The 13,165-nt window shown below is 41.4% G+C and overlaps 1 protein-coding gene and 1 non-coding gene across 29 annotated transcripts in view; both read left to right on the forward strand.

The window, feature by feature from the left end:
* The window catches only part of NUP98 (nucleoporin 98 and 96 precursor), a 132,045-nt gene that overhangs the window by 78,237 nt on the left and 40,643 nt on the right, over positions 1 to 13,165 (forward strand). For 26 of the 28 annotated variants that reach the window (XM_008264822.4, XM_070074498.1, XM_070074502.1 and 23 more), the window contains 5 exons: positions 2,837 to 3,014; positions 5,212 to 5,376; positions 8,391 to 8,573; positions 9,235 to 9,391; positions 12,597 to 13,026. In XM_008264822.4, the coding sequence (XP_008263044.1) occupies positions 2,837 to 3,014; positions 5,212 to 5,376; positions 8,391 to 8,573; positions 9,235 to 9,391; positions 12,597 to 13,026 (1,113 nt within the window). Of the gene's footprint in view, positions 1 to 2,836; positions 3,015 to 5,211; positions 8,332 to 8,390; positions 8,574 to 9,234; positions 9,392 to 12,596; positions 13,027 to 13,165 lie in introns of those variants that run through there. The other 2 variants (XM_070074515.1, XM_070074517.1) reach the window with 1 other exon arrangement.
* Positions 3,065 to 3,233, forward strand: LOC127485358 (U1 spliceosomal RNA). Its single transcript, XR_007912451.1, has one exon. It is a non-coding gene; the product is annotated as a U1 spliceosomal RNA (small nuclear RNA).

The following is a 13,165-nucleotide window of genomic DNA, read 5'->3' on the forward strand; positions in this document are numbered from 1 at the left end:
GTAATTAAAAGGTAAGATTATTTAAAAAACACCTTTTTAATGCCATTTTCTTATTTCTTATTCTTCCTGAAGGCATACTTAAGTATCTCCTTATTTTAGTATGTGATACTAGTCTAACATCAAGCACATGAAAGGACCATTTTTAAAACCACTTATATTGGCCGGCGCCGCGGCTCACTAGGCTAATCCTCCGCCTAGCGGCGCCGGCACACCGGGTTCTAGTCCCGGTCGGGGCGCCGGATTCTGTCCCGGTTGCCCCTCTTCCAGGCCAGCTCTCTGCTGTGGCCAGGGAGTGCAGTGGAGGATGGCCCAGGTGCTTGGGCCCTGCACCCCATGGGAGACCAGGAAAAGCACCTGGCTCCTGGCTCCTGCCATCGGATCAGCGCGGTGCGCCGGCTGCAGCGCGCCAGCCGCGGCGGCCATTGGAGGGTGAACCAACGGCAAAGGAAGACCTTTCTCTCTGTCTCTCTCTCTCACTGTCCACTCTGCCTGTCAAAAAAAAAAAAAAACAAAAAAAAAACCACTTATATTTGTAACTTTGCCAAGGTTTATTAAAAAAACCTTCTTACAAAGAAAAATCCAGAAGCAGATAGTATCACTGATAAATACTACAAACATTTAAAGAAGAATTAACACTAGTCCTCAAACTGTTGCAGAAAATTGAATGAAAGGGAGCATGTCTGAATTAATTTTGTGAGGTGACTTTTATTATCCTGATTTTAAAGCCAGTTGGAATACCACAAGGAAAGGAAACTACAGATCAATAAACATCTTGATATATTCATATGAAAACATCAAAATATTAACAGAGTTTAATAACACATTAGAAGATTTACATGCTATGCCTATATGGGATTTATTCTGGAGTGCAAAGATGATGGTTCAATGTATGAAAATCAGTGTAATATGCCACTTGAACAATTAAATGAGACACTGTATGATCATCTTAATTGATGTAACAAAAACAAATTTGACCAATTAAGCTTTTTTTTTTTTTTTTTTTTTTTGATGTTTATTTGAAACAGAGAGGGAGAGGTATATTTCATCCATTAGTTCACCCCCCAAATGTCTATAACAGCCAGGATTAGGCCAGGCGGAAGCCAGTTATTTATTAGACAGGCAGAGAGATCTTTCATCTACTAGTTTACTCCGTAAATGTCTATAACAGTCAGGGTTGGGCACTGTTGGAAACCAAGGTCCTGGAACTCCGTCCTGGTCTTCTGTGGGAGTGGTAAGGGCCCACGTACTTGGGCCATCAACTGCTGCCTTCCTGGATACACTAGCAGGGAGCTGGATCAGAAGTAGAGCAGCCAAGTCTTGAATTGGCACTCAGATATGGGATGCCAGCTTTAACCCACTATGCTACAACACTGGTCTGGTCCCTAAACACCTTTTCATAATAAAAACAGATTAAGCTAGGAATAGAAAAGTTGACATCATAATTTAAAAGCTTTTCCTCTAAACAAGATAAGGTTCCAAATTTCACCACTTCTCTCTCTCTCTCTCTCTTTTTTTTTTTTTTAATAAATCTTTCAGCTTTTTTTTTTTTTTCTTTTCTTTTCTTTTGGACAGGTAGAGTTACAGGAGAGAGAGACAGAAAGAAAGGTCTTCCTTCTTTTGGTTCACTCCCCAAATGACCACCACGGCCAGCGCAGCGCCGATCTGAAGCCAGGAGCCAGGCGCCCCCTCCTGGTCTCCCACACGGGTGCAGGGACCCAAGCACCTGGGCTATCCTTCACTGCCCTCCCAGGCCACAAAAGAGAGCTGGACCGGAAGAGGAGCAACCGGGATTAGAACCCGGCGCCCATATGGGATGCCAGTGCCGCAGGCGGAGGATTAACCAAATGAGCCATGGCGCTGGCCCCATCTTTTAATTTTTTAAAACAAATCTGTTTACGGGCCAGTGTTTTGGCATAGTGGGTAAAGCTGCCGCCTGCAGTGCCAACATCCCGTGTGAGCGCCAGTTCAAGACCCAGCTGCTCTACTTCCGATCTAGCTCTCTGCTATGGCCTGGGAAAGCAGTAGAAGATGGCCCAAGTCCTTCAGCCCCTGCACCAGCTTGGCAGACCCAGAAGACGCTCCTATATCCTGGCTTCGGATCAGCACATCTTTGGCCGTTGTGGTCAATTGGGAAGTGAACCAGCGGAAGGAAGACCTTTCTCTCTGCCTCTCTCTCACTCTGTGTAACTTTCAAATAAATAAATCTTTAAAAATGTATTTAATTCATTTATTTGACAAGTTTGAGTTAACAGAAAGAGAGAGGGAGAGACAGAGAGAAAGGTCTTCCATCTGGTGGTTCACTCCGCAAATGGCTGCCAGGAGCTTCATCTGGGTCTCCCACATGTCACTACTAAATATTTATTTATTTATTTGAAAGAGTTACAGAAAGAGGTGGAGGCAGAGGGAGGTCTTCCATCCACTGCTTCACTCTGCAAATGGCTCCAAAGGCCTGGGCTGGGCCAGGAGCTTCTTCCAGGTCTCCCATGTGGGTGTAGGGGCCGCTCTGTTGCTTTCCCAGGTGCATCAGCAGGAGCTAGATTAGAAGCAGAGCAGCCAGGACTCAAGGCCCAGTGTCCACATGGAATACCAGCACTGCAGACAGCGGCTTAACCCACTGCTGCCACCAGCCCCTTGAACCAGATGTTGAATTAGTTGATCTGGGGTAACTACTTATTCTTAAGCTTATCTATTGGGGGAGGCAAGATTCAGTTAAGACGTCTCCAGAATTATTCCAAGGTAAAATAGTTACCTTCATTTACTGTGTATTATGTAGGTGTTATTTGGCTTTTTGGTATTAAATATGAAACATTTTCACTTTACTTGGTTATACTTATAGAAAGGCTGAAGTGACATTGGATGGAGTTTGGCCGACAGACAAAACATCTCGTTGTTTAATAAAGAGTCCAGATCGACTTGCTGATATCAACTATGAGGGAAGATTAGAAGCAGTTTCAAGGAAACAAGGAGCTCAGTTCAAAGAGTATCGGCCTGAAACTGGTTCTTGGGTGTTTAAGGTACAGTTGCTTAATCTAGTTCCTTAATAAACTGTATTTGGAGTCACAAAATATTTGTTTTAAAAGAGATCCTCCTCACTGTGATCACGCAGGTAGTTTTTCCATGGCGAGGCTTTTCCATTGCACTACGGAAGTGTTGACCCCTGCAATTTCCCCAAAAGTGGGAAAGTCAACTGCATAATTTGTGGTGGTGGTGGACTGCGTTCGCACTCTCCCCTTAAATTCTCTTTATGTCTATAAGTTTGGAAATGGATATAGACATATAACACTCCTTGCTCCAATTACACAGCTAGTTAAAACTGAGCAGTCATGAAACGTTGTGAACTTCATGGACATTTGATTCAAGTCTGCCTCCTGTGAGCACTTAGATCATTGCTGGAGTGTAAAGTGTCCTCTTTAGGGATTTTAGTAGTAGATCATCAGTTGTCTCTTCGTAGGTGAACTTATTCTAAATAATTGCCATTCTTGTAAAGATTTTATGGCATTGGAGAGGTTTGACTTCATTTTAATCTTTATAGTTATATTTAATGGTTTCTTCCTCTTTTAGACCACTAGTTGAAGGCTCTGAGCAAGTGGTATATATATATATATATGTGAAAATAGCTACTTTTGGACTCCATTTTGTGTATTAATTTAATTTAAATGACATCTTAGGGGCTGGCATTGTGGTGCAGTGGGTTAAGCTACCACCTGCATTGCTGGCATCCTTATCAAAATGTCCATTTGAGTCCCAGCAGCTCCATTTTTGATCCAGTCCCCTGTGAACGAACATGGGAAAGCAGCAGAGAACATGGGAGAAGCACCTACTTGGGAGACCTGGATATAGTTTCTACCTTTGACCTGGCACATCCCTAGCCATTGCAGCCATTTGAGTAGTGAGTCAGCAGATGAGAGATCTCTTTCTCTCTGTCTCTGTCTCTGTCACTCTGCCTTTCAAGTAAATGTTAAAAATGCAAAAGTGATAAAATATTATATTTGTGTTAGCTATATAATCTTTTAAATGAGCGAACTAATATATGTATAAGTTATCCTTAAATCTTGGAAAAGGGGCTGTGGCCAGCGCTGTGGCGTAGCAGGGGAAGCTGCCACTTGCAGTACCAGCATCCCATATAGGCACTGGTTTGGATCCTGGCTGCTCCACTTCCCATCCAGCTCTCTTCTATGCTCTGGGAAAGCAGAAGATAGCCCAAGGACACCCGTGTGGGAAACCCAGAAGAAGCTCCTGGCTCCTGGCTTCAGATTGGCATAGCTCCGGCCATTGTGGCCAGTTGAGGAGTAAACCAGCAGATGGAGGACCTCTCTCTTTCTCTGTGCCTCTCCTTCTCTCTCTGTGTAACTCTGAATTTCAAATAAATAAATAATTCTTAAAAAAAAAAGGGGGGGGGGGCTGGCGTTGTAGCACAACAGGTTAAACTGCTTCCTGCAGCGCTAGTGTTCCATATTGGTATTCCATTGCTCATGGAATATGAGCACTAATTCAAGTCCTGGATGTTCAGCTTCTGATCCAGCTCCCTGCTAACGCTCCTGGGAAAAACTGTAGGATGGCCCAAGTGCTTGGGACCCTGCACCCATGTAGGAGACACAGATGAAGCTCCTGGCTTTACCCAGCCATTTTGGCCAGTTGGGAGAATGAACCTCCCTCTTTTTCTCTCTCTCTTTCTGTAACTTGCCCTTCAAATAAATAACTCTTTTAAAAAAAATAAAAACAGTAAAGTGTGATAGATAACATTTCATTTTGCTCTAGATATTTTTATATCTTGTTTTTAAAGGTTTTTATTTATTTATTTGATAAGTAGAGTTACAGACAGTGAGAAAGAGAGACAGAAAGTTCTCTTCCTTCCATTGGTCACCCCCCCCAATGGCCGCAATGGTCAGAGCTATGCCAATCCGAAGCCAGGAGCCAGGTGCTTCCTCCTGGTCTCCCATGCGGCTGCAGTAGCCCAAGCACTTGGACCATCCTCCACTGCCTTCCCAGGCCACAGCAGAGAGCTGGACTGAAGAGGAGCAACCGGGACTAGAACCTGGCGCCCATATGGGATGCCACAGGCAGAAGATAAGATAAACCTTGTGCAACACCGTGCCGCCTCCCTCCCCCCTTTTTTAAGATAATGCTACAAGCTTGCAACGGCAAATATTACAGAAAATTTTGAACAGAGTAGTGTTAAAATTGATTTTGTTGGTTTCTTCTCTCTCTCAGGTCTCCCATTTTTCTAAGTATGGTCTTCAAGATTCTGATGAAGAAGAAGAGGAACGTCCATCCAAGACTAGTACCAAGAAGTTGAAGACTGCCCCTTTGCCCCCTGCAGGGCAGACTACCCCTTTCCAGACGGCTCTTAATGGCAAACCTGCACCTCCACCCCAGGTAGAGAAGGGACAGTGAATTTGAATGGAATCATGATAAAGAAGTTGAAAGCAAGTCATTCAGCTAGTCCAAAGCTGTTTATGACCCTTGGAACTTTGAAGAGTGCAAATATATTGGCAATCACGTTGAGAGAAGGACGAGGGAGGGCATGAGGTGCACACATCTATTTTTGAGAGATTTAAAGAATTCTCTTGCTGTTTGGATCATTCCTCTACAGATTGTCATTTTTAATCACTTTCCTCTCTCATTTGGACTTGCTGAATTCTGTGCTCAGTGATCAGCTTATCGTAGCACTCTGCTCGTGTGGGTTGATGCAAAGAAAATCCTACTATTGACTACCTGATGTACAAGTTAATCTTGTTCTTTACCTCTATCTTTTTTTGAAAAATTAGCTTTCTGCAAGGATTTTTAACTCCATTTTCCTAAGTTGTTTGCTTATACTTCAGATAACATCTTGATACTTGTATTTTAAAAATTCATAATCTTTATGAAAATATAGTTTTAGAATACAACGAATATTTGGCTTGGGGAGAGTAGTGGCTGCTTGTTTATGGCAATTATTTGTAACATACTCTGCCAGTGGTGGTAAGCCAGTTTGAACCTTTTGTCCTTATAGGGAAAGGTTTATAATTTAAAAATCAGGTACTTTCTTTGAATGCCAGCACTTAAGAGTTTCACTTTAATTGAATGTTTATATTTAATCAAGTTAAAAAATTTTTTTCCTGCTACTGCACTCCCTGAAAGAAGAATTCTTGACAAAGGATTTCTTTGTAAAATATCCTCTACCTCTCAGCTGCTAAAAGCTGGACCTTTGGCATTTTCTGTGCTATAATCCTTATGGCTGCTGAAATGTGCACTTTCTGTGATTTATTAAACAATTTCTTGGGAGGCATTTTCTGAGGAATATTGCCTATGTATGTTCATGCTTGTGTGTACAGGGTGAGGGTTGGGGATGATTGATGAAAGTGGGAAACTGGAACTACATTGACTTTTATGTTTATAATCTTTGTACCATTTAGGATAACCCACACAATCTATTTAACTAAAGAAATGCTGTAAATGAATATAGTTTTTCAGTTAGTCTTGTTCATTTTGTCTCAATAATGTACCTTGTATGATCCCATTTTTCCCCAAAGTGTTTTTTGATCTATCTATATTTCTTATGGAAAAAGTGATAGCCTTATTTTCTGCTAATAAGACTAGTATGTAGAATGAAGATACAGCCAAGAAAGAAAACATCTATGGACATACAGGACAAATTTAACTAATTTTGGCAATCAGTTATTATCTGTAATTGCTACAGCATAAATACTAGAAAATAACTATCTAAATTCCTGTAATGATGTTATAGAAGGTGAGATGTCTTTGAAAAACTGAACAAAAAATTTTAGTATTAGATTCTAACCCAAAGAAAGGTGGTAAGCATTCACAATGGACAAATAGAATATAGTGAACAGAGATCTTTTTCCTCTATCTGCTTTTACTGAAGAAGGGGATGATCTTGGTCCTTTTGGAAAGAGAAAACAGAAATGAGAAAGATGAATAGGAAAAGTACAGATATTCAGCCTTTCAGTTTTGTTTACTTATTTATGACGGCCTTAAACTTAGTACGTTAGAGCAGTAATGTGGAACTGTAGAGAACCTGTTGTTTCCTGTTGACCAGTGACCTAGGTGAGGTGAATGGGAAATGCTGGTAGTTAATTAACACCCAAGATTGTACATTTTACCTGGCATGGTAAAAACGTCAGCTTTCTGAGTAAATAGTCTTCTCATCCCTGAGTCAAGATGACTATCTTTACCTGGTCACCTGGGCCCTTGAAGAGGTCGATTTTCATGATACCATGTTCCTGAAATCTGTGATTGACGTTAATTTTTCCTGTATACAGTCTCGGATTTTTCCTAGTAGGGTGGGGATGGAGAGTGCAGGGTGATTATTTCTTTGGATATTCAGGAAGATTTGCATTTTTCTTTAATTGTCCTGTTTATTTCACTACTCTGTGTGTGATATGCATAATCCCGTTTTTGTAGTTGTTTCTTTTTAAGATTTATTTATTTGTTTGAGAGAGTTAGAGGGAGGGAGAGACTGAGAGATCTTCCATCTGCTGATTTATTCCCCAGATAGCCGCATCAGCCTGGTCTAGGCGAGGTCAAAGCCAGGAACCATAAGCTTCTTGCAGGTTTCCCACGTGTGCAGAGGCCCTAGGACATGGGCCATCTTCTGCTGCTTTCCCAGGTGCTTTAGTAGGGAGGTTGATCAAAAGTGGAGCAGCAGGACTTGAACCGGCTCCCATATAGGATGATGCCAGCAGGTTAGTTTGTTATGCCAGAGTATTGACTCCTTCCGTTGGTTCTCAAGTATTGCATTTGCTTCTAAAAGTAAACCTAAGCAACCAGAAAATATAAAGGCAACTGAATTTTCATGTGATTATCTCCTGTACCTTTCAAGTTAGAGAAAATGCTGACAGATAAGCCTTGGTCACACACATAGTTTTTCCTTTGGGGAAATGAAGAGTAGACATTCCTCATTTATATCTTACATGGCACTGCCTTTGTAGAGCCTAACTAATCTTAGGATTCACTCCCCAAAAGATAAGTTGTATTAACTAGAAATTTATTACTAAGTGTATTCTTTTAAAAAATGTAAAATTCCTAGACACTTTGTATTTGTACCTTGTTCTCTTTTCAATGACTTCTGGCTACAAGGCAATGTGAGGGCAGGGTGATACTGTGTAAATCAGAAAATTGTGTTAATTTCAGGTAAGACATAATCTTTTGTTTCTAAAGACTATCACTTATTACAAAAGAATGATTCCATGAATCCTCATTCAGATGCCAAGTACTTATTGGTGGGTATTGGGATAATTACTGTTAAATCCTCTTCAGCACCTCATGATGGAATTGGTAAAATCTAACATTGCTGTATCATATTCTGAATAAACTGAATCTGATCTAGAAGCTCCGTGTTTATTTGGTTTAATTTAATGCTGCTTCCCTGATGTTTCTGCTGTCTACAGAGTCAGAGTCCAGAGGTGGAACAGTTAGGGAGGGTTGTGGAACTGGACAGTGACATGATAGATATCACCCAGGAGCCAGTTTTGGATTCCATGTTAGAAGAGAGCGTGCCTGAAGATCAGGAACCTGTGTCTGCTTCCACGCACATTGCATCTTCACTGGGAATTAATCCACATGTTTTACAGGTGATGTCCTAATCCACAGTTATTACAACAGATAGCCCAACTAATATTTTATCTCTCTTGAGTAACACCAGGCTTAATAAGACTGTCGAGTGGTCACTGTATGAGGAAAACAAAAATAAGAATTTGGTCAGTGTTTGGGCATCATTTTCCCATTCAGGGAAAGAAAGATATATTGGGATGTAGAGCTTCTGGTTTTTTAAGGGTATTAGTATCAGGTGATCTGGATTCTAATCCCAGTTTTGTGAATTTATTACTGTGTGACAGTCATTTAACGTCTGTGAGCACTGACTTCTGTAAAACATAACTTTTTCTACTTTGAAGGTTGTTTTTGAGGCTTTGTAAAGTGTTCCACAAAATTTTAAAGTTTCTGTAAACCCTGTCTCTACTTCACCTTGCCCATGCCAAAAGGCATGAGTTTAGCTTTTGGCTTGTGCTTATGTTTGATTTTAAAATTATTTATTAAGACCTCAGCAGTTGCTATATGCCAGGTTCTGGTGAGACACATTGTAATGAAATCAGTAACACAAATATTACAGTATTTCTGGACACTATCTTAAGAAGTAATTTTTTTTGGTTGTTGTAAACTGTATCTTTTAGTAGCCTTTCAGTTTCAGAGAGCACATTCATTGTGTGTCTGTGTATATACATATTGCCTTTTTAGATCATGAAAGCATCACTGCTTGCTGATGAAGAAGATATAGACATGATGCTGGATCAGCGCTTCAGTCATGTTCCTTCCAAAGCAGATGCTTCTCAAGAAATCTGTTCTCCCAGACTCCCCATTTCAGCATCCCACCCATCAAAATCTCGTTCACTAGGTATTGTATAAATACGCTGTTTTACAAGAAAGCTGTAGAGTCATCAAGTTCCACGTTTCATATATCTCCTGTGCTGAGTAGATTTCCAGAATGTATCTCCCTAACAGCCATACCTCTGACATAAGAATGTTAAGAGAGCTCACACTCTTATATTAGGAGTGTCCAGTTTTTTAAGAACTATAATTACTTCTGTTGGTGAAGATGCAGAAATTGTATGGAGAGTATAGTATTTGTGCTTTGCTTAGGGTCATGCTTTTGTTTGCTTATGAGTATGAATTAAATAAGTTCCAATTTCCAAATTTTTATCACAAGTTACTTTGAGGATTTAACAAGTTGTCCTACATTGGACTCTCTGTGTAGTCCTAATGCTATCTCAGTGCCTTATGAGGAAATCTTTGCCTTTTGATAATTCATAGAATTCATCAAGATTCAAGATTCCAATTTTCCCTAAGCTTTTTGCCTAGTGGACTAGTAACTTGGTGGAATTGGAGGTAGGGTATTACTATAAACAGAACACTTGAACAGTTAAGTGAATATTAAGTTGTGGTCATTGGAGCAGCAGTTAAGATGTCATTTGGGATACTTGCATACTATAATGAAATTTCTGGATTGGAATCCATTCAAGTTCCCTGGGAGGCAGCAGGTGATGGCTTATATAGTTGTATCTCTGCTACCTGGGATTGAATTCCTGGCTCCCAAAACTCAAACCGGCACCCATATGGGATGTTGGCAGTGGGGGCAGCGGCTTTACCTGCCATGCCACAGCTCTGGCCCCATGCTGCTCCACTTTTTTTTTTTTTACCCCTCCAGTAGAGGGCGCACTCTTGCGAGCGGCTTTTGTAGCCAGTTGCTTCCTGGGTGCTTTACCACCAGTCAATTTGCGGCAGTCTGCCCTGTATGAGCCATGGTATAAAGACCTCCCTACTTACCACACTTCTCCTTCAGCTGGAGCTCGGCGAGCGAGAGGCCGCGCTGGCGTTAGAGAGCAACGGCGGCACGGCTACTGCTCCACTTTCAATCCATCTTCTTGCTAATGCAGCTGGGAAGGCAGTGGATGATGGCCCAATTGCTTGGGCTGCTGCCACCCTTCTGGGAGACTGGGATGAAGTTTCTGACTCCTGAGTTTGACCTAGCACAAACCTGGCTGTTGTGGCCATCTGGGGAATGAATAAGCAGGTTAAAGACATTTCTCTCTCTTTCTTGGGGTCTCTCTAAGTCTTTGTCACTCTGCTTTTCAGACAATTCAGTTAATAAATCCTTTTAAAAAATTGTGGATTAGGCAATTCTTTTTTTTTTTTTTATTTTTTTATTTTTTTTTTTTTTTATTTTTGACAGGCAGAGTGGACAGTGAGAGAGAGAGAGACAGAGAGAAAGGTCTTCCTTTGCCGTTGGTTCACCCTCCAATGGCTGCCACGGCCGGCGCGCTGCGGCCGGCGCACCGCGCTGATCCGATGGCAGGAACCAGGAGCCAGGTGCTTTTCCTGGTCTCCCATGTGGGTGCAGGGCCCAAGCACCTGGGCCATCCTCCACTGCACTCCCTGGCCACAGCAGAGGGCTGGCTTGGAAGAGGGGCAACCGGGACAGAATCCGGCGCCCCGACCGGGACTAGAACCCGGTGTGCCGGCGCCGCTAGGCGGAGGATTAGCCTAGTGAGCCGCGGCGCCGGCCCGGATTAGGCAATTCTAATAAGAACTTTTCCTCAGAAAAGTACATGTGCAATCATAAGAATTTTCAATATTTTTTTCTTTAACTCGTAACAGAAGGTAGGAATTTGAGTTTTGATCTTTGATCTTACTAAGCTCTTATAAGGACTAAGAAAGTTATTTTGAATTTTTTAAAAAGATTTATTTACTTATTTATTTGAAAGAGAGATAGAAAGCTTCCATCTGCTCTTTGAGACCCCCAAATGTCTGCAACAATGGAACTGAGCCAGGCCAAACCCAGGAGTCTGGAATTTCGTGCAGGTCTCCCACATGGGTGTATCTCCCAAGTACTTAAACCATCTTCTGTTGCTTTCCCAGATGCATTAAAAGGGAACTGCATTAGAAGTGGAGCAGGTGGGACTCAAACCAGCACCCATGGGATCCTGGTATTAGAGGCAGCAACATAACCTGCTGTGCCACAGTCCTGTCTCCTTTTATCAGACATGGTGTTCCATTTGACTTTTTGATACATTTATAGATTGTGTAATGTCCACTCAGGGGAAATACATCTCTGTTCAAACATTTAACAGTTCTTTAAAAAACATCCAAAATCCTATCATGGATTTGTTGTGTGTGTATGTGTGTGTGTGTGTTTTTAGTAACATAAATATATAAGAATTAACCATGTGTAATCTTCACACATTTGGAATTTTTATTTAAAGTTTTTATTATTTATAATTATATAATTAATATATATTATATAATATAATTAATTATATGAAAAGCAGAATGACAGAGGGAAAGGGAGAAACGAGAGAGAGAGAGATCTTCAGTCCATTGGTTCTCTCCCCAAATGACATCAAGGGCCGAGGCTGAGTCAGACCAAAGCCATGAGCCAGGAACCCCATCCAGGTCTCCCATGTGGATGGCAGGGGCTGCAAGTACTTGGGCCATCTGCTGCTGCTTTCCAAGATGTATTGGCAGGGAGCTGGACTAGAAGGAGTGTACCTGGGACTTGAACCAATGCTCCAATAAAGCATTGGTATCATAGGCAGTGACTTAACACACTGCTCTGCAATGCCTGCCCCCCACATTTGGGATTTTGGTATGGGCTTAGTACTGGTAACAGACCTCCCTGTACTTTCCCTGCCAGTCCTGGTATTTGGTAGATTTTTTGAGTTTGTACAAGCTACCACTTACTTGAAACCAGTTTTCTTACTTACAAAAATGGGGTGGTGATAATTCTTCCTGTCTAAAGTTACTGTAGAATGAAATGAAATAATAATGTGCACAGATGCTTGTAGAGCATGCTACAAATAAGCTCTAAATAATTTTTCAAAAATTTTAGTGTATTGTTTGTTAATATTATTGCTCTTATTGTTGACACCATCATCATTATAGTTGCTGCTTTGATTTCCTGGTTGAAAGAGTAGTTGCTGCAAAAGATGATCTAACTTCCTTCTGGTCATGTGTGTCTGATTTAGTTAGCTGATGATTTCAACTTTGCTGACTTTTGTTGTTCAGGAAATAATAGGTAGTAATAATTTTTTTCCCCACTTCAGGTGGTGGATTACTGCAATCAAAATTTACAAGTGGAACTTTTCTTTCACCAAGTGCCTCTGTGCAAGAATTTCACACTCCCAGAGCATCATCTTTAATGAATATCCCGTCCACATCCCCTTGGTCTGTCCCTCCACCCCTGACTGCTGTGTTTACAGTGCCCAGCCCAGCCCCTGAATTTCAATTGAAAACAGTGGGCACACGCAGACAACCTGGCCTAGTCCCTCTTGAGAAGTCGGTCACTTATGGCAAGGGGAAACTCTTGATGGACATGGCTCTATTTATGGGACGCTCATTTAGAATTGGATGGGGTCCCAACTGGACTCTTGCTAATAGTGGAGAACAGCTGAGTGGCTCTCAAGAACTGGAAAATCATCAAGTTTCTGAATCTGTGGAATATGGATTTCTACCCAATCCAGTAGCTGTTAAATCGTGAGTCACATTTCTTGATGCTTTTTTTAAAAAAAGGTTTATTTATTATTTTACTTATCTGTTTATTTGAAAGGCAGAATGACAGAGAGATGGGGGGAGAGAGAGAGAGAATCTTACATCTGCTGTTTCATTCCCCAAA

The sequence above is a fragment of the Oryctolagus cuniculus genome, chromosome 1 (assembly GCF_964237555.1).
Source record: "Oryctolagus cuniculus chromosome 1, mOryCun1.1, whole genome shotgun sequence".
In the NCBI taxonomy this organism is placed as follows: Eukaryota; Metazoa; Chordata; class Mammalia; order Lagomorpha; family Leporidae; genus Oryctolagus; species Oryctolagus cuniculus.